This window comes from Ovis aries, chromosome 9 (assembly GCF_016772045.2).
Source record: "Ovis aries strain OAR_USU_Benz2616 breed Rambouillet chromosome 9, ARS-UI_Ramb_v3.0, whole genome shotgun sequence".
NCBI classification, from domain to species: domain Eukaryota; kingdom Metazoa; phylum Chordata; class Mammalia; order Artiodactyla; family Bovidae; genus Ovis; species Ovis aries.
Window position 1 is genome coordinate 77,102,294 of NC_056062.1, and position 19,911 is coordinate 77,122,204.

General features: G+C 38.8%; 1 protein-coding gene across 3 annotated transcripts in view; it reads right to left on the bottom strand.

The window, feature by feature from the left end:
* Positions 1–19,911, bottom strand: part of SPAG1 (sperm associated antigen 1) — an 82,400-nt gene that overhangs the window by 39,529 nt on the left and 22,960 nt on the right. For all 3 annotated transcript variants that reach the window (XM_060393896.1, XM_027973177.2, XM_042254438.1), the window contains exons 7-10: positions 19,299–19,404; positions 15,781–15,911; positions 12,429–12,535; positions 10,627–10,786 (exon numbers count right to left, since the gene is read on the bottom strand). In XM_060393896.1, coding sequence (XP_060249879.1) covers positions 10,627–10,786; positions 12,429–12,535; positions 15,781–15,911; positions 19,299–19,404 — 504 coding nt within the window. The remainder of the gene's footprint in view (positions 1–10,626; positions 10,787–12,428; positions 12,536–15,780; positions 15,912–19,298; positions 19,405–19,911) is intronic.

The following is a 19,911-nucleotide window of genomic DNA, read 5'->3' on the forward strand; positions in this document are numbered from 1 at the left end:
TACTAGGGATGTAAATGTGCAACATGATAAACATAATTAACAGTTTTATATGAAAGCTGTTAAGAGAACAACAGTCCTAAGAGTTCTCATCATAAGGAAAAAGATTTTCTATTTAAAAAATTTCATTACCATGTGAGATGATGGATGCTTTCTAAGCTAATTGTGCTAATCATTTCATGGTCTATGTGTCAAATCATTATGCTGTACACCTTAAACTTTATACAGTGCTGATGTCACTTATATCTCAATAAAACTGAAAGGGGAAAAACAAAGAATGAAATACTGATACATATTGGAACACGGATGAACCCTGAAAACATCATGCTATCATGAGAGAAGCCAGACACAAAAGGCCACATATTGCATGATTCCATTACATGAGATATTCAGGACAGACAAATCCATAGCGACAGAAAGTTGATTAGTAGTTGCCAGGGGGAAAGGGAGACAGCACTTATTGCTAATGGGTATGGGATTTCTTTTTGTGATGATAAAATGTTTTAAAATTAGATAATCAGGATGGTTGTACAACCAGTGAATTTGTGAAGGATGAATTTTATGATACAGTCATTACATCTCAATTTTTTAAATTGAGATATAAATTTTATCTTACCCTTATTTTAAGGGTAAGATAAAATTATTTTATCTAACCCTTGACAACAAAGAATACTTTTTTTTTTTTTATCCTGGTTAATTGGATGGGAGAGGAAAAAAGAATCTAATTTTCATCTTTTTATTAGCAATACAAAATGTATTGATCATTTAATTTCTTCAACAGTGATTTATCTACTTATATGCTTTGTGGACAGAGGAGCCTGCGGGCTACAGTCCATGGGGTCACAAATAGTTGGACATGACTGAGCAACTGAGCGTGCACGCACGCGTGTGCACACACACACACACATACACACACATGCTTTGTTCATTTTGGTACTAGGCTCTTTAACTTGGTCTTATTGCTTTGTAAAAGTTATTCATATTTAATGTCATTAACCCCTTGTGCTTCTCTTAGTTTTTCATTTGCCTTTTATGTTTTCATTGTATCTATCTTATATAATTTTTAATTTTTACGTAATCAAAATCATTCTTTTTCTTTATGATTTTGTGCCTTTTAACTCTTTGAAATCCCCACCTTGACACCCTCCTGATTCCAACAATTCTAGGACAAGAACAATATTTATATTTTATTCTTCTGTTTGTTAATGACTTAATTTTCTTATATTTCATTTTTAAGCAGGGAACAAGCAACAACACTACAAGGGAGTCTAGACGCTATTTTCCTCTGATGGCCACTTCTAAATGCTCTCTCCTAGGGATTTGTGTGCGTGCTCAGTCATGTCTGATTCTGCGACCCCATGGATTGTAGCCCTCCAGGCTCCTCTGTCCATGGGATTCTCCAGGCAAAAATGCTGGAGTGGGTCACCGTTTTCTTCTCCAAGGATTCTTCCCACCTCAGGGATCAAACATGCATCTCCTGCATTGGCAGGCAGATTCTTTACCCCTGGGACACCCCCTCTACTAGAGAAGGAAACTGAAAATAGGGAAGTTTCCGAGAAAGCCGAGGAATTCAAATCCCAGAACCAATCAGCTTTGGGAGTCCTTAGAAGGACAGGTGAAGAAAGCCTATCAATTGTCTTATCCCAGTACCTGACACAGAGTAGGCGCTCAGTAGCTGTCAGCTGTTAAATTAAACCCATTGGTTATGTTGTACCTCAGTCTGGATGAATTGGGCCTGGCCAACCCAGGTGGAGCCCACAGGGGAGCAGCATTATCACCTGAGGTTAGAACACACTAATTGCTGCATTTTCCCATGGTCTCAGGGCTCCTTGCATCATACCCCATAATGACTGAGGTTCTTTCTTGGAATGTGGTGGGAGGGGAACCACCAGCAAAGATTCCAACTTGATAACCTCTCTCTGGGCTTTCACATTGTTTTCCTAAAAGTAACTTGGATTTCTCCTGTCTTGTCCAAGCCTCCAGGACCTCTCTGTCCATGTTATCTAACAATGGAACTTGGTAAAAATGAATATAAGATAGTTCCATTGTTCTTATTTCATCTTCAAAGCAATGCTACTGGGCTTCCAGCCATTTAATCTACTTAATCTTTTGGCATCAGGTAGCCAAAGTATTGCAGCTTCAGCTTCAGCATCAGTCCTTCCAATGAACATACAGGACTGATTTCCTTTAGGACTGACTGGTTTGATCTCCATGCTGCCCAAGGAATGCTCAAGAGTCTTCTCCAGCACCACAATTCGAAAGCATCAATTCTTTGGCACTCAGCCTTCTTATGGTCCAATTCTCACATCCGTACATGACTATTGGAAAAACTATACCTTTGACTATATGGACTTTTGTCAGCAAAGTAATGTCTCTGCTTTTTAATATGCTCTCTGGGTTTGTCATAGCTTTTCTTCCAAGGAGCAAACATCTTTTAATTTTGTGGCTACAGTTATCCTCTGCAGTGATTTTGGAGCTGAAGAAAACAAAATCTGTCACTGTCTCTACTTTTTCCCCATCTATTTGCCAAGTGATAGGAATGGATGCCATGATCTTTGTTGTCTGAATGTTGAGTTTTAAGCCAGCTTTTTCACTCTCTTCTTTCACCTTCATCAAGAGGCTTTTTAGTTCCTCTAAGCTTTCTGCTGTTGGAGTGGTATCATTTGAATATCTGAGGCTGTTGATATTTTTCCTGGCAATCTTGATTCCAGCTTTGAGTCATCCCGCCTGGCATTTTGCCGTTGTACTCTGCATATAAGTTAAATGAGCAGGATGACAATATACAGCCTTGACGTACTCCTTTCCCAATTTTGAACCAGTCTGTTGTTCTATGTCGGCTACTAACTGTTGCTTCTTGTTCCGCATACAGGTTTCTCAGGAGACAGGTAAAGTGGTCTGGTATTCCCATCTCTTTCAGAATTTTCCAGTTTGCTGTGATCCATAGAGTCAAAGGCTTTCGCGTAGTTAGTAAAGCAGAAGTAGATGTTTTTCTGGAATTCCCTTGCTTTTTCTATAAACCAACAGATGTTGGCAATTTGGTCTCTGGTTCCTCTGCCTTTTCTAAATCAGTTTGAACATCTGGAAGTTCTCAGTTCACGTACTGCTGAAGCCTAGCGGGAAAAATTTTAAGCATAATCTTGCTAACGTATGAAATGAGTGCAATTATATGGTAGTTTGAATATTCTTTGGCATTGCCTTTATTTGGGATTGGAATGAAAACTGACCTTTTCCAATCCTAGAACATTGCTGAGTTTTCCAAATTTGCTGGCATATTGAGTTGAGTGCTGCACTTTGACAGAATCATCTTTTAGGATTTGAAATAGCTCAGCTGGAATTCCATCACCTCCACTAGCTTCGTTCGTAGTGATGCTTCCTAAGGCCCACTTGACTTTACATTCCAGGATGTCTGGCTCTAGGTGGGTGACCACACCATCATGGTTATCTGGGTCATTAAGACATTTTTGTCTAGTTCTGTGTATTCTTGCCACCTCTTCTTAATCTCGTCTGCTTCTGTTAGGGCCTTGCTGTTTCTGTCCTTTATTGTGCCCATCTTTACATGAAATGTTCCCTTGGTATCTCCAATCTTCTTGAAGAGATCTTTAGTTTTTCCTATTCTATTGTTTTCCTCTATTTCTTTGCATTGGTTGCTTAAGTAGGCTTTCTTATCTCTTCTTGCTATTCTCTGGAACTCTGCATTCAGTTGGGTATATCTTTCCCTTTCTCCTTTGCCTTTCACGTCTCTTCTTTTCCAGTTACTTGGAAGCCCTCCTCAGACAACCACTTTGCCTTCCTGCATTTCTTTTTCTTGGGGATGGTTTTGGTCACTACCTCCTGTACAATGTTACAAACCTCCATCCATAGTTCTTCAGGCACTAATCCCTTGAATCTATCCATTACTTCCACCACATAATCAAAAGAGATTTGATTTAGGGCATGGTCCAGTGGTTTTCTTACTTTCTTGAATTTAAGTCTGAATTTGGCAATTAGGAGTTCATGATCAGGTCTTGTTTTTGCTGACTGTATAGAGTTTTCCCATCTTCAGGTACAAAGAATATAATCAATCTGATTTCAGTTTTGGTGATGTCCCTGTGTAAAGTTGTCTCTTTTGTGGCTGGAAGAGGGTGTCTGCTATGACCAGTGCATTCTGTTGGCAAAACTCTGTTAGCCTTTGCCCTGCTTCATTTTGTACTCCAAGGCTAAACTTGCCTGTTACTCCAGGTATTGCCTGACTTTCTACTTTTGCATTCCAGTCCCCTGTGATAAAAAGGACATCTTTTTTTTTTTTTTTTGGTGTTCTGGAAGGTCTTGTAGGTCTTCATATAACCAGTCAACTTCAGCTTCTTTGGCGTCAGTGATTGGGACATAGATTTGGATTACTGTAATGTTGAATGGTTTGCCTTAGAGATGAACAGAGATCATTCTATCGTTTCTGAGACTGCATCCAAGTACTGTATTTCAGACTCTTTAGTTGACTTTGAGGGCTACTCCATTTCTTCTAAGGGATTCCTGCCCATGGTAGTAGATATAATGGTCATCTGAATTAAATTTGTCCATTCCCATCCATTTTAGTTCATTGATACCTAAAATGTCAATGTTCACTCTTGCTATCTCCTGCTTGACGACATCCAATTTACCTTGATTTGTGGATCTCACATTCCAGGTTCCTACACAATATTCTTTACAGTACTGGACTTTACTTTCACCATCAGACACACCCACAACTGAGTGGTATTTCCGCTTGAGCCCAGCCTCTTCATTCTTTCTGGAGCTGTTTCTCCACTTCTCCGCAGTAGTGTATTGGACACCTACCCACCTGGAGCGCTCATCTTCCAGTGTCATATCTTTTTGCCTTTTCATCGTGTTCATGGGGTTCTCAAGGCAAGAATACTGAAGTGGTTTGCCATTCCCTTCTCCAGTGAACCACGTTTTGTCAGGCCCTAAGTAGCAGGGACATGCCCTTCAGCTGCTCCACGTGGCCAGGCGACATCCCGGGTGCCCCAGTTCTCCTACCGTTGGTTTTCACAGAGCACACAAACCTTCACCGGGCACCAGGCATCAGTCAACATGCCGCCCAAAGGCACTGCTGGAGTCCCTGGGCCTTAGTTGGCATCTAATAACCACCTTGAAGAGATAGACTTTGGAATCTCACAGGTTTGAAGCCATATCCTATCCACGTGGCTTACAATCTGTGCAAATGTGACAAACAACCTTTCCTAATCTATGTGTGCGTGTTAGTTGCTCAGTCGTGTCCGACTCTTTGCAACCCCATGGACTGTAGCCTGCCAAGCTCCTCTGTCCATGGGATTCTCCAGGCAAGAACACCGGGGTGGGTTGCCACTTCCTTCTCCAGGGGATCTTCCCAACCCAGAGATCAAACCCGGGTCTCCTGCATTACAGGCGAATACTTCAAGTATGGATAATTAATCGCTTCCTTGAGGATTAAGTGAAATACTATATGTAAAGCACTTTCATAGTTCTTCAAGGGTGCTAATTGTTCAAATAGAAGTAATGAGAAGTGTGATTCCTCTGGAATCACAGGAATAAACAAACTGGAATAAATAATAAATAAACAAATAAATATGGAATAAATAAAGTCCACCCTGTGTCTCATACTGAATACAACTAACAACCTTGGACAGAATTCATGGAGCAGTTATATGAGGACACTGAAAGGAAAACGGTAGCAGGCTGATGGGGGAATGGAACTAGAATTGGAAATACCCCCCAAACAGCAGTCAGTTTCTCCATTTTCTTTTCTTTGATATTTCCTATCCTGGATCAATGGCAGTTCAAAACCCAGAACAGTCTGCTGGGTATGGAAAGAAATAGCTTTAGGAGATGCCCTCTGCTATTTACCTTAAAACAAAAAAAAAAAAAAGATATTTAGCCCCTATGGGGAAATTCCCTATTTCCATTTGTTTTGTTTTTCCTTTCTCTCCAGTCCCAGTCCCCAAACAGTGCATTAGCAACTGAGGACACAGCGGCAGTCAAGTAGTAGACACTTAAAACCTTGGGGGAGAGGAACTCTTATTCTGGTCAGAGAAACTGGTCCCTAGGATATCCCCATTCTTTTTTTTTTTCTCTTTCTCTCCTCTTGCTGCTCAGTCCTAGAGGCGCATAGTCATGGGATGTGTACAGTAGAATTAAATTGTTGTTTTCTAGCTAGAAGAAGAGGAAGAAAAACCTCTGAGAGCCACAAAGAGTAGGGAAGAATCATAGAGAGGAGGGAACTTAAAAAAAAAAATTTTATAATTGTATCTGAAATGAGCTTGCCTGCCAGGGGATCCATATGCATAAATCTAACCTCAAACATTCTACCAAAATTTTTGAGAAGTGATTTACAGGGGAAACCATTGCCCAGACCCCAGGTGGTCATGGGGTGGTACACAAGTGGGACAGATTCAGATAACACTGCAAAAGTTTTGAAACTAACAATAGAACCATAGTTCACAGAATTAGGTAGGAAAACTGTTACCCCAAACTAACTAGATTTTAAAAGTTCCGCATCAGATTTGAACAAAACTGAAAATCACATATAATAATATTACGAACTGCTAATATACAGTACAAAATTCCTTACAAGTGAGGAAGAAAGAAAATATCAACATTTAGCAAGGGAAAAGGCAATTAAGTAATACCAAACCCTGGGTAGGGCTTCCCTGGTGGCTCAGTGGTAAAGAATCCGCCTGCCAATGCAGGAGACGTGGGTTCAGTCCTTGGGTTGGGAAGATCCCCTGGAGGAGGAAATGGCAACCCACTCCAGTATTCTTGCCTGGGAAATCCCGTGGACAGAGGAGCCTGACAGGCTACAGTCTATGGAGTTGCGAAAGAGTCAGACACGACTTAGTAACTAAACAACAACCACAACAAAATGCAAATTAGAACCACAATGAGAAACCACCATACACCTAACCAAATGGCTAAAATTATTTTTAAACATAAAATGCCGAATGCTGGCAAGAACGTGAAGCAGCTAGAACTCTCATATGCTGCTTAGTTCAGTTCAGTTCAGTCACTCATTCGTGTCCAACTCTTTGCAACCCTATGGACTGCAGCACACCAGGCTTCCCTGTCCATCACCAACTCCTGGAGCTTACTCAAACTCATGTCCATAGCGTCAGTGATGCCATTGAACCATCTCATCCTCTGTCGTCCCCTTCTCCTCCTGCCTTCAATCTTTCCCAGCATCAGGGTCTTTTCCAATGAGTCACTTCTTCAAATCAGGTGCCAAAGTATTAGAGTTTCAGCTTTAACATCAGTCCTTCCAATGAATATTCAGGACTTATTTCCTTTAGGATGGACTGGTTGAATCTCCTTGCAGTCCAAGGGGCTCTCAAGAGTCTTCTCCAACACCACAGTTCAAAAGCATCAATTCTTCAGCACTCAGCTTTCTTTATGGTCCAACTCTCACATCCATACATGACTACTGGGAAAACCATAGCTTTGACTAGACAGACCTTTGTTGGCAAAGTAATGCCTCTACTTTTTAATATGCTATCTAGGTTGGTCATAACTTTTCTTCCAAGGAGTAAGCGTCTTTTAATTTCATGGCTGCAATCACCATCTGCAGCAACTTTGGAGCACCGAAAAATAAAGTCTGCCACTGTTTCCATTGTTTCCCCATGTATTTGCCATGAAGTGATAGGACCAGATGCCATGATCTTAGTTTTCTGAATGTTGAGCTTTAAGCCAACTTTTTTCACTTTCATCAAGAGGATCTTTAGTTCTTCACTTTCTGCCATAAGGGTGGTGTCATCTGCATATCTGAGGTTATTGATATTTCTCCCGGCAATCTTGATTCCAGCTTGTGCTTCTTCCAGCCCAGCGTTTCTCATGATGTACTCAGTGAAGTGAAGTCGCTCAGTCGTGTCCGACTCTTTGCGACCCCGTGGACTGTAGCCCATCAAGCTACTCCATCCATGGGATTCTCCAGGCAAGAATACTGGAGTGGGTTGCCATTTCCTTCTCCAGGGGACCTTCCTGACCCAGGGATCGAACCCAGGTCTCCTGCATTGCAGGCAGATGCTTTAATCTCTGAGCCACCAGGGAGTACTCTGCATGTAAGTTAAATAAGCAGGGTTACAATATACAGCGTTGATGTACTCCTTTTCCTATCTGGAACCAGTCTGTTGTTTCACGTCCAGTTCTAACTGTTGCTGTTATGAATCTGTTGTTCATACAGATTTGTCAAGAGGCAGGTCAAGTGGTCTGGTATTCTCATCTCTTTCAGAATTTTCCACAGTTAATTGTGATCCAAACAGTCAAAGGCTTTGGCATAGTCAATAAAGCAGAAATAGATGTTTTTCTGGAACTCTGTTTTTTTTTCAAGAGGATGTTGGCAATTTGATCTCTGTTCCTCTGCCTTTTCTAAATCCAGCTTGAATATCTGGAAGTTCACAGTTCATGTACTGTTGAAGCCATATACTTCTCATGGGAATGCTGCTCATGGGAATGAAAAATGCTGCTTATGGGAATAAAATGAAAATCGGAAGAATGAAAATGCTGCTCATGGGAATGAAAAATGGTACTGCCATTCTGGAAAAGCAGTTGGAAGATTTTAGTAAAGTTAAACATAATACACCTGCCCTATGACTCACAGTTCACTCCTGGTATTTACCCTAGAGAAATGAAAACATATGTTCACCCAAAAATCTGTGCATGAATCTTAGTAGCATATTTTATGAATAGATAAATCTTAGTGTTTATCTATTCATAAATACCAAATACTGGGAAAAAACCCAAATGCCCTTGAAGAAATGAAGGGATAAACAAGCAGCGACATACCCATGTAAAGGTGTACTACTCAGTAATAAAAAAAGAATGAATCAAAGATACATGCAACTACATGAATGAATCTCAGTGACATTATGCTACGTGAAGGAAGCTAGTTGCAAAAGGTTACATATTCTCTGCTTCCATTGATGTGACTTTCTGGGAAAAGTTAAACTGTAAGAACAGAGAATAGATCAATGGCTACCCAAGGCTTGCGGGGAGGGGAGGGTTTGGCTAAAAGGGAAGCAAAAAAGAAAGAACACTTTCTTTTGGCCAACAATTTGTGATCTGTCTCCTGACTGCAGTGATGGTTATACGAAATTACACACGTGTTAGAACTGCACACCAAAACAGTCCGTTTTTACCATTGTAGTTTTTGTTGTGTAGTTGCTGAGTAGTGTCCAACTCTTTTGTGACCTCATGGACTGTAGCTCCTCTGTCCATGCAGTTGTCCAGATGAGGATACTGGAGTGGGTATCCATTCCCTTCTCTGGGCGATCTTCCTGACCCAGAGATTGAACTTGTTCTCCTGATTGGCAAGTGGATTCTTTACCACTGAGCCACCAGGGAAGCCCATTTTTGCTATACGTAAATTTTAAAAATAATTGTAAAATAATAGCAATTGATACAGTTTATATTGTTTCATATAAGACTTTAAATAACTCTTTAATTGCAAAATGCCGGCTAATTATCTTGTTACACATAAACCCTAAGAAAAACACTTGCTGCCAGAACTTACTTAAAAAGGTGCACCTCAGTGCACCTCAGTGCTGCCTACATTAAAGTCTCCTTTCCTCCCTCTGGTGCCCTCACTTTCCTGTCCCCCCTCAGTTGCTCTGCTCTGTCTCCGCTTCTCTCCCCTCCTCCTTTTCTGTGCTTTTGTCTTCATCCTAGCTTAACTGGTCATATATTAACCTGAGGTATGTATTTTACATTATATTTTTTGCCACTTTAAAAGAAAAAACAAAAACTTATACTCCTTGTTTTTTTTGTTTTTAGTTGAATGACTTGAACACTTCATATTTCTCCCTCAAAATTAAAATATTCTGTCAAATTACTTAAAGTTGATTTTTACCTGGGAATGATTTTCAACACTGACATTTCCCCCTTAGTCGCTCAGGAGTTCTCAAGAAAAATCAAAAACTTCCTCTTGCTCTGGTCAGGTGAAAAGGCAGATTTTTTTCTGCTTATAGTTGATATAACTTTCATCGTCTTACATTATGAAGATGAAAGTTTATATAGTCTAGATTCTTTTTTAAAAAAAAACGATTACATCAAAAGTGAAATTGCATATTTTTTAAAAATTTCCTTGGAGAGAGGCATGTACAGCAATAGCGCATTCATTTTTAGGTAAATAACCCCTCTGAAGTCAACATATTTGTTTGCAACTAAGCAGTTACCCATAAAACAATCATCTCAGAGATTGATTTAAGGTTAACTTACAAATGGTTGGTGATAAACAAGCAGCCATTTGTATGTAAAGGTGATAATCAGGAATTAAATTGAGCATTAGAAAAGATGTCAGATTATGAAGAAAAATAGGTTTGGGAGATTGTATTAAGGAAAAGATTTTAACTAGACTTACATGGTGATCATTTCATGATATATAAAGTTATTGAAACATGTGGTACAGCCAAAACTAACATAATATTATAAGGCAATTATGCTTCAATAATAAAAGAAAAACAGATGAGCCATATTAAGAAAAAGAAGAAAAAACTTGCTTGTGGATTTACAAGGTAAAGGCTAAAAAAAGTTTGGTAGACTAAGAATTTCAGTACAAACAGAAAACTTGAAGCAGCTTATCATATAACAAGATAGCTCTTTTGCATAAACCAAAGAGAAAAGATGTCTTACTTTTATCTCCATTGCCATCTTCATGTTTTATTCCACTGTCCTTTTCATCTTCATCTTCTGAGTTTTCTACTTCCTGAATAACCATCCTTTTCCCCTTGGTTTGAGTCTTAGATGCAGGTTCAGAATTTTTCAGATCTCTTTCAACCTCTGACAGGGTTTTCTACAACATAATCACCATGTTAAAGAAAATTTTTTTCTTTAGTAAAAAATACAACTATTCTTGCAGGCAATAATATGAAGATATTGAAAAGCAAATAAAGATAACTAAGATAAAGCTTTTTATGGTGGTCTTTATTTTTCTTTTCAAATAACTTCATTAATTTCTCTGATTATAATTATATATTTCTATTTTAAAAAAATTAAAGTATAACAAGCATAAAAAAGGAAAAAAAAAAAACTATCTGCAATCCTGCCTCTCAGATAAACTACTGATATTCTGATGATCATCTTCCTAGATATGTTTGTATGCATATAAACTTGCAGACATGTCCAAAAGTTTTATAAAAATTAAACCATACTACACATGCTTTTAAAGAGTAATATTTAAAGGTTCGGCAGATTTGCTTGTATCCCATCTTAAAGGAAATCAACCCCGAATATTCACTGGGAGGACTGATGCTGAAGCTGAAGCTCCAATACTTTGGCCACCTGATGCGAAGAACTGACTCATTTGAAAAGATCCTGATGCTGGGAAAGATTGAAGGCGGGAAGAGAAGGGGATGACAGAGGATGAGATGGTTGGATGGCATTACCGACTAGACGGACATAAGCTTCAAGCTTATGCAGTTACCCTGGCCACCAAGTTCCATGGAGGCACCAGAAGGCCCAGATAGGTACTACACACTCAGTGGGTTTGTGTCACAGCTGAGGAATCTCAAATTTAGAAAACTCAGCACCCATATTTTATAATGTTGTTGTTCAGTAGCCCAGTCATGTCCAACCCTTTCTGACCCGATGGACTGCAGCACTCCAGGCTTCCCTGTCCTTCACTATCTCCTGGAGTTTGCTCAAACTCATGTCCATTGAGTTGATACCATCCAACCATCTTAGCCTTCACATATGAAGAGCTGACTCACTGGAAAAGACCCAGATGCTGGGAGAGACTGAGGGCAGGAGGTGAAGGGGGAAACAAAGGCTGACATGGTTGGATGGCATCAACTCAATGGACATGAGTTTGAGCAAACTCCAGGAGCCAAACTGTCGCAAAGAGTTGGACAAAGAGTTGCTCATTGGATTGCCATGCCAGGAGCAAGAGTCTTCTGTGTCTGACCCAGAAGTCCTGTATATTCTAGGCTACCTTGCTAAGTTTTAAGTAGGGGAGTGTCTCAGACCCTTCATAGTTTTTGACACTTACCTCCACTCTGTAGGTCTGAACACAGATCCCCTGAGTACATATCTGAGTCAGTTTACTGTCAATGATGCTATGCTTACCATACAAGTTAAAGGATAAAACACTCTTTATGGCCATTAAGCTCATGCCTAATCCTACCTAGGAACTTCTACACCACTCTGCATAATAAACTGAAATTGGCTCAAAGAAAAGGATTGCCTACAGCGCTGCAGGAAAGAGAAAATTATTTATCCTTTAGGAGTAGGTTAATGATTTTGCACAATTTAAGAGTCTGCTTTCTTTCACTTCAAATACATGTTAACACCGGGAGTGTCTGAGATGTATCTACTATTTAAAGTTGTGTCCTATTCATTCCTCAATATCATTTATCCAGCAAGGTTGGTATCATCTTAACATAAACCCAGAAAAAGCAAACTATAGAATTAGGTGAGGGATTGCTTTCTGTGCTTACTTTGGCCAACTCATTATCAGGTTCAACAGCCAGTACTTTATTCAAGTCTTCTATAGCTTCCTGGAACTTGTTTTGATGCTTATATGTGGTGGCACGGCGCAGAAGAGCTGAAAATTTACCAAAATAAAGTTATATTTTTTTAACATATGGCATTCTGATTATGACACATTTTTCAAGGGGAAGAATTTATAATGCAATTGTGCAAACTAGACCCATTTTCACATTCTTATAAATATAGAAAATGATCCTGAGGTCAAACAGAAGAAGCTGCAATAAAAAACTGTCCCTTCCAACAGCCTGGCCCTCTGACAGCCCCAGGCTCTGCCAGTTCCTCCAAGGCTGAGAGACTCCACATCTTAACCCTTTGGAGGCACCATGCTGTGCTACAATATTGGGAAGCTCTTCACTAAATAATAATATGTCCCTCCTTATAATCATCACGACTATTATTTCTACTTTCTGAAAACTTAAAAAGCCTTTCAGTTAAATGTGGCATTTATATTAATAACCAAGCACCTAACTCAGAATATGGGTCCTTACTGAAGTCTTTATAGCAATCTAAAATGAATAGGAACTGAGAGAATCTTGGTGTTTAAGTCAGTTAAGTTCAGAAATTGCACACTTTGGTAAATTGTATTAGAGAAGTTTTGAAGGTTACAGCATCTAATTTGATAATTTTTAATACTAAAATGAATGCCTTCATAGTCCCATCATGCTTAATTATGTCATAAGAGAACTTTGTATAGTAAGCCATGATTGTGAAAAAAATAAGGCTTTGTAACTCTGGAATTTATATCTGATCCTGTAATTTATATCTGATTTATTTTAATAACACTATTTTAAAACAAATTTGGCTAGTTTGATTTTAGTCTAAGAATGAGCCAGGAAAATCTAGAGGATAAATCATTTCATCATTAATATAAACAAAATTATAGCATAAGTACAAATTGAGCTATTACTGTTCCTACTCAGATTTCAGAAGGAACTGTCCATAAAGAAATATTCATGATATAACAATTACCATTTTAAAAAACTCTTTATTTTGGAAATAATTTCAGATTTACAGAAAGTTGCAAAGCTAAAACAGACAGTTCTCATATACCCCAACCCAGCTTCAAGGCTAACATCTTACATAACTATGATATATTTGCTAAAACTAAGAAATATTTTTAACTAAACATTAGGCTTTCTGTGGATTTCACCAATCTTTCCACTAATGTCCATCTTCTGCTTCAGGTTATAACCATATACCATGCTACATTTAGAACAGTTATTTTTAAGTAAAAAATAAAGTTTCAAAGAGCATGATATTTATCCACTTAAGAAAGTCTAAGAATTCTTAATGTTTTATGGCCATACTGATTACTAGATTTGGCTCTGTCAAATTTGTTTTTTTATATAGTGAAGATTCTGGTGCTTAAGAAATTATTCAAATGGGGAAAAATGAAAACAGAAGACCATTCTAGTGCAGAAGAGTAGCACAGTGGTTGAATGTGGACTCTGGAGTCTCATCCAGTCAAGTCCTGGCTCTGTCACTTACCAGCTGGGTGATCTTAGGTGAGTTGTGCAGTCTCTCAATATGTCCATGTCCTTTTGTAAAATGAGTGTGCTAGTAACAGCTGTTGTTGTTTAGTTGCTAAATCATGTCTAACTCTTTTGCGAACCCATGGGCTGTATAGTCCGCTAGTCTCCTCTGTTCTTGGGATTTCCCAGGCAAGAATACTGGAGTGGGTTGCCATTTCCTTCTCCAGGGGATCTTCCCAACCCAGGAATCAAACTTGTATCTCCTGCATTGGCAGGCAGGTTCTTTATCACTAAGCCACCTGGCAAGTCCACTAAAAACAGTACCTGCACCTTTACTGAGCTGTTGTGAAAAGTAATGGAGTTAATACATGTACTGCATGGCACAGGGCCTGGCACAGTGGTGGTGTAGAAACTGTAAAACCTTTATGGGTACCTGCCTAAAGCTAGGACCCCACCCATATGCTGTGATAGAGACAACATACAAGCAAAGAAGAACTTCACTGGGGAAGGGAGGGCATCTGTGATGATGACAGTTGGGCTGATGCACCAGGATCCATCCTCAGCACACTCATGGTTTCTGCCCACCCATGTTTGTAGGCATGTGGGAAAAAAAGTAAGTGGTTGTATTTATCTGAATCCATAGTATTTAGAAACAGGACGAATTTATGCCTCTCCCTTTTGGGATGACTCCTTGGTAACAGAAAAGGAGAGGAGAGTCTGACTTGCATACGTCAGGCTTGGACCACAGGAAGGTAGTATAGGAAATCAGAACAGGGGACGGGTGTTGGTGGAAAGATGTAGTCAGCTTTGGACACACTTAATTTAAAATGGTCTGTGGACATCTAGGTGGGAAAACCCAAAAAGCAGCTGGTAGAATGTTCTAGAGCTCTGGTGTGGGCTTACTAATAAATATTTTTTAAATCATATTTAAATTTATTTTTTAGATAAAAAGATATAGTTCAATAAGCCAGTCAGAAAAAGATAAATACTGTATGATTTAATTTGTATGAGGTACCTAGGATAATAAAATCACAGAGACAGAGAGTAGACTGAGTTGCCAGAGGCTGGGGTGGGTAGAGAGGACAAAGAGTTGCTGTTTCATGGGTACATTTTCAAGATTAAAAAAGTTCTGCAGGTGGACAGCAGAGCTGACTGCACAACAATGTGAATGTACTTGAGACCACCGAACTCTGTACTTAGAAATGACTAAGATGGTAAAATTTTGTGCTATGTCCATTTTACCACAGTTTTTTAAAAACTGAAAGGAAACAAAAACCCCACAAACTACAGTTCAAATGCAAGCATGAGATATTTCTTTAAAAACCCATGTAGGACTTCCCTGGTAGTCCAGTGGTTAAGAATCCAGCTGCCAATGCAGGGAATGTGGGTTCGATCCCTGGTTGGGGAAATATGATCCAACAGCCTGAGGGGAACTAAACCCATGCACCACAGCTACTGAAGCCCACGTGCTCTAGAAGCTGCAGCAGTGAGAAGACTGCGCATCACAACGAAGAGTGGCCCCCACTCGCCACAGCTAGAGAAAGCCTGCAGGCAGCCGTGAAGACCCAGTGCAGCCAAAAACAATTAAAAACAAAAACATGTACATTTTATTCAATCATCTGGGATTACTAGCTACATCAGTGCAAGTAATTAAGAAGTTAAATCCCAAGTTAAACTTGAAATTCAAAGTAACTTGAGGAAGGTAATGATTCACGTATAGAAATCTGAGTTTATTTGAATTTTTTTAGTGTAAACATAATGAGTGTCTACAAATGACCTTCAACAGATGGTGCTGCAAATTTAAAGGTATTTTATGAATATGTTTTACCCTTTAAGTTCCCAGGTTCTAACTCCAAGACCTTTTCACAGTCCTGAAAAGCACTGTTCCAGTTCTGCAGTTTGATCTCTGCTTGAGCGCGATTGTTGTAAGCTGCTATGGTGGGAAGCACGGATAAGCTCCTGTAAAAGAGACACTTTTTAAAAAGTTTTTAATATTTTATTGTGGTAAAATGTATGAAATAAACATTAATGTCAACAAGCCAATGACAGGGAAACATAAAATGACAGGAAACTCAGCTAAAGTTAGAAGCTAAAACAATCACAGCTCATGTTTCGGGTAGAATGGCGTGCCCTCAAATAGGTATGTTGAAGTCCCACCCCCCAGCACTTCAGGATATAACTATACTTGGAGATAGTCTTGAAAGAGATGATTAAGTTAAAGTGAGGTCATGAGGGTGTTTCCTAATCCAATATGACTAGTATCCTTATAAGAAGACACACCTAGAAGAAAAATCCCTTGAGGACACAGAGGGAAGATGGCCACAGACAAGCCAAGGAGAGAGGCCTTAGAAGAAACCAACCCTGCAGACTCCTTGATGTCAGACTTCTAGCCTCCAGAGCTGTGAGACAATATGTTTCTGCTGTTTAAGTTGATCAGTTTGTGGCAGTTTGCAGGGCAGCCCCAGCAAATTAACACAGCATGGGCTGTCAAAAGTAATAACATAAAATTCTACAGACTACTAAATCAATGTTTAGACAGATGCTTAAGTTTCTAGCGAAAAGGTTTAAAATTGATTCTGGCTTTAGAAGTGACATGATCATTTAAATACCCATATTGTTGCTGCTAAGTCACGTTAGTTGTGTCCGACTCTTTGCAACCCCATGGACCGTAGCCCACCAGGCTCTTCTGTCCATGAGATTCTCCAGGTAAGAATACTGGAATGGGTAGCCATTCCCTTCTCTAGGGGGTCTTCCCAACCCAGGGATCAAACCCAAATCCTCATTGCAGGCAGATTCTTTACCATCTGAGCCACCAGGGAAGCCCTTAAATACCCACACAGATCTCCTCAAAAACAGCCAGTTTAGTTAACATCAAAATTTTTTTTTCTTTTTTTTACTTTTTGGGGACAATTTCCTAGTTAAAAAAAAAAACAAACATGCAAATAGTGATCAACCACAAATAATACCCTTTGTTAAATTATTATTGTCTTAACAGACACAAATTAGTCTATTATCTAAAAGTAGATTTAACTCTTAGGAAAGAATCATAATCTTACCAAAGGATTTCAGTTGAAGGAAACAGAAAAGAGCAGTAGTAATTGAGGAATACATATCTTAACAGAGTAAGTTTTGCTACACTAAGGGTATGAATGTAATATAATTAATGAAAAGAAGAATTTTAAACCTACCTGGCCATTGCTTATAAAATTGATTTGAAATGCTATAAAATAATGCATTTGCTAGGGACTTCCCAGGTGGTCCAGTGGCTAAAACACTATGTTCCCAATCAAGTAGGCCAGGGGGTTCAATCCCTGGTCAGGGAAATAGATCCTACATGTTGCAACTAAGAGCTTGCATACCACAACTAAAAGATTCCGCACAGCACAATGGAGATCTAAGACCCTGCCTGTCGCAATTAAGACCTAGTGCAGTCAAAGAAATAAATACTCTCTCTGTAGTTTTAAAATAACGTATTCCTAAATATAGGAACGATAAGGGTATTGGTACACTGAATCTTCTAAATCCAGAATTACAATATCAGATAAAAACAGAAAACTCACACAAAAAGTGTCCATTTATTAAGATCATTAGTGGAGATTTCCCAGGCAAAAATACTAGAGTGGGTTTTCATTTCCTTCTCCACGGGATCTTCCCAACCCAGGGATCAAACCCACATCTCCTGCATTGGCAGGCAGATACTTTATTGCTGAGTCACCTGGGAAGCCCCACAAGATCATTAAAGATGAATATAAACAAATCACATGGTTGGGTAGCAATCAAACATAGAAAATACATCTAAGAATGAATAACACAAGAGCCTGACACTGAGTACCTCCCACATGCTAGACATTAAACATTAAACTCACTTAATCCTCATTATAATGCACAGAGGAGGAGTTACTGCTTTCCCAATCTTATAGACGAGAAAACAGATGGGGCAGAAAGGTTAAGTAACATGCCCAGGGCCACAGCTTGAAAATGGGAGAGTTAAGGTTCAGACCTCAGTGGTTTACTCGCACCTGTCCTCTTTACCATCATGTTACCTGCCTCTCAGCAACTTGTTTTATTTAATCCTCACAGCTGCTCTGAGGTTGGCACTATTCTAGTCTCATCACACTGAGATGTCTGAGACAAAAGAGGTGAAGAATCTACCCAAGGTCTGAAAAGGGGCAGTTTGAGTTCCCTTAACCATTGCAATATGCTGCTTTAATTCTTCACCTCTATGATTTCTTCAAAGAGGAAGACAAGAAAGTTTGCTCCCTGTAACAGACAAAAGATTCTCCGCTGGCGGAAATCTATAAGTAGAGAGAAAACAATACCAGAGCTGACATCCACCTGCCTAAACAGGGGAGGTTGAACTGAATGAATGATACCTCAGTATTCTCTTTACTTTGTATGTTCACTTCAACAGCTGAGCAAACCTCTTTAGAGACACAAACAACGTTTGTTTTTTTTTAAACTTATTTCCAAAGGTGGAAGCACGATTTTATAGCATTTAGTTCTATTAATAAGATAGCATTAGTGGTTCTATAAGCACAGTTTGTCTATAACAGTATTTTAAGAAATTAGTTTACTTTTCACAGACTATAAGAGCTTCATACATTCATACAAGCATACAAAGAACATGTACTGTGAACCAGGTGTCGGCTGGGCATTACGGGTCCAGTGGTATTTTTAAAAATGACAAGTGGGCTCAATCTTACAGACTTCATAGTCCAGGTAATGCCAGATCACACAAATTTGAATCATACCTCCCACAGATATTACAAAGAGGTAAAATTACTATATGGGTTTGCAAATTTGGCAGTGGCAGGGGTGGGGGGCATTGGTGCGGTAATTGAGTCGGGTGGAGGTTTAACATGGTCTGAGAAGTAAAGAAAACTTCACAAAAGAAGTAAGGCATGGGCTGAGATGTGGATGATAAGTTAGAATTAACTAAATAACAAGTAGAGGAAAGAGTATTCTAGACAGAGGTTCAATATATGCAAAGGCCCTGTGGTGGGAGGTAGTACCATAAGTACTAGAGCCAGGCAGTCTACTGCAGAACCTGAGTTTTTAACCTCTATCCTGAATGAACTTTCTGTTGAGTTCCATCCAGACAGCTTCTATTTCCTCTGTAAAATAGTAACGTCAGAAACTGTGTCAAACATGGGAGTGGAGTGGGAACTTGGAGTTTTAAGAAAAGTATTGAAAAAACAAGGCAAACACAAGTGAATTTATGATAAATTTCAAGTACAATATACTGAGTGATTATGACACATTATTTAGCTTATTTATATCATTTCAACAATTAAACACTATCATTTTTTAAATGACAAGATTAAACCACATCAAAAATCTGCTCACCGAGTATAATACTTTACAGCTTCTTCATAATCTCCTGACTTAAAAGCTTCATTTCCTTTTTCCTTTTCACGAGTAGCCAGAAAATCCTTTTCCTTTTCAGTTAGACCTAGAAATAAATGTTATCTGCTGTAAGTAAAACTATAACTTGATAGAATTTTCCAAATTTAAATCCAAAAATGCTTATTTTAACAGAAGCAGAAAACTATAAAAACAAAAGAAAATAAAAGGTTTCCTAAGTTTATGATATTTCTATTCTTTTTAATCATTCAGAATTTTTGAAGGTTTAGATTTCTGAATCATTGTTTTGCTTTACTTTAAAGGTACTATGTACCTGTGGACTTCAAGTGAACAGAAAGTGGTCCATCTTTTTGTTTGGAGGAAAAGAAATTTGAAGGATTTGGGCAAAAAAGATTTGAAAAAGGGAATGAAAACTGAATCATGGTAAAAAAAATAGGTTTACATATTCATATATTTTTAAGTCTTATTACATTTAAGTATCATAAGTATTATTACTCATAAAATTAAGAAGTTTAAGGATAGAATGGAATTTGTTAGAGGCGGTCAGCCCTAGGAGAAAATTTATAAACTTTCCATGGAAATATGCAGCACTTAA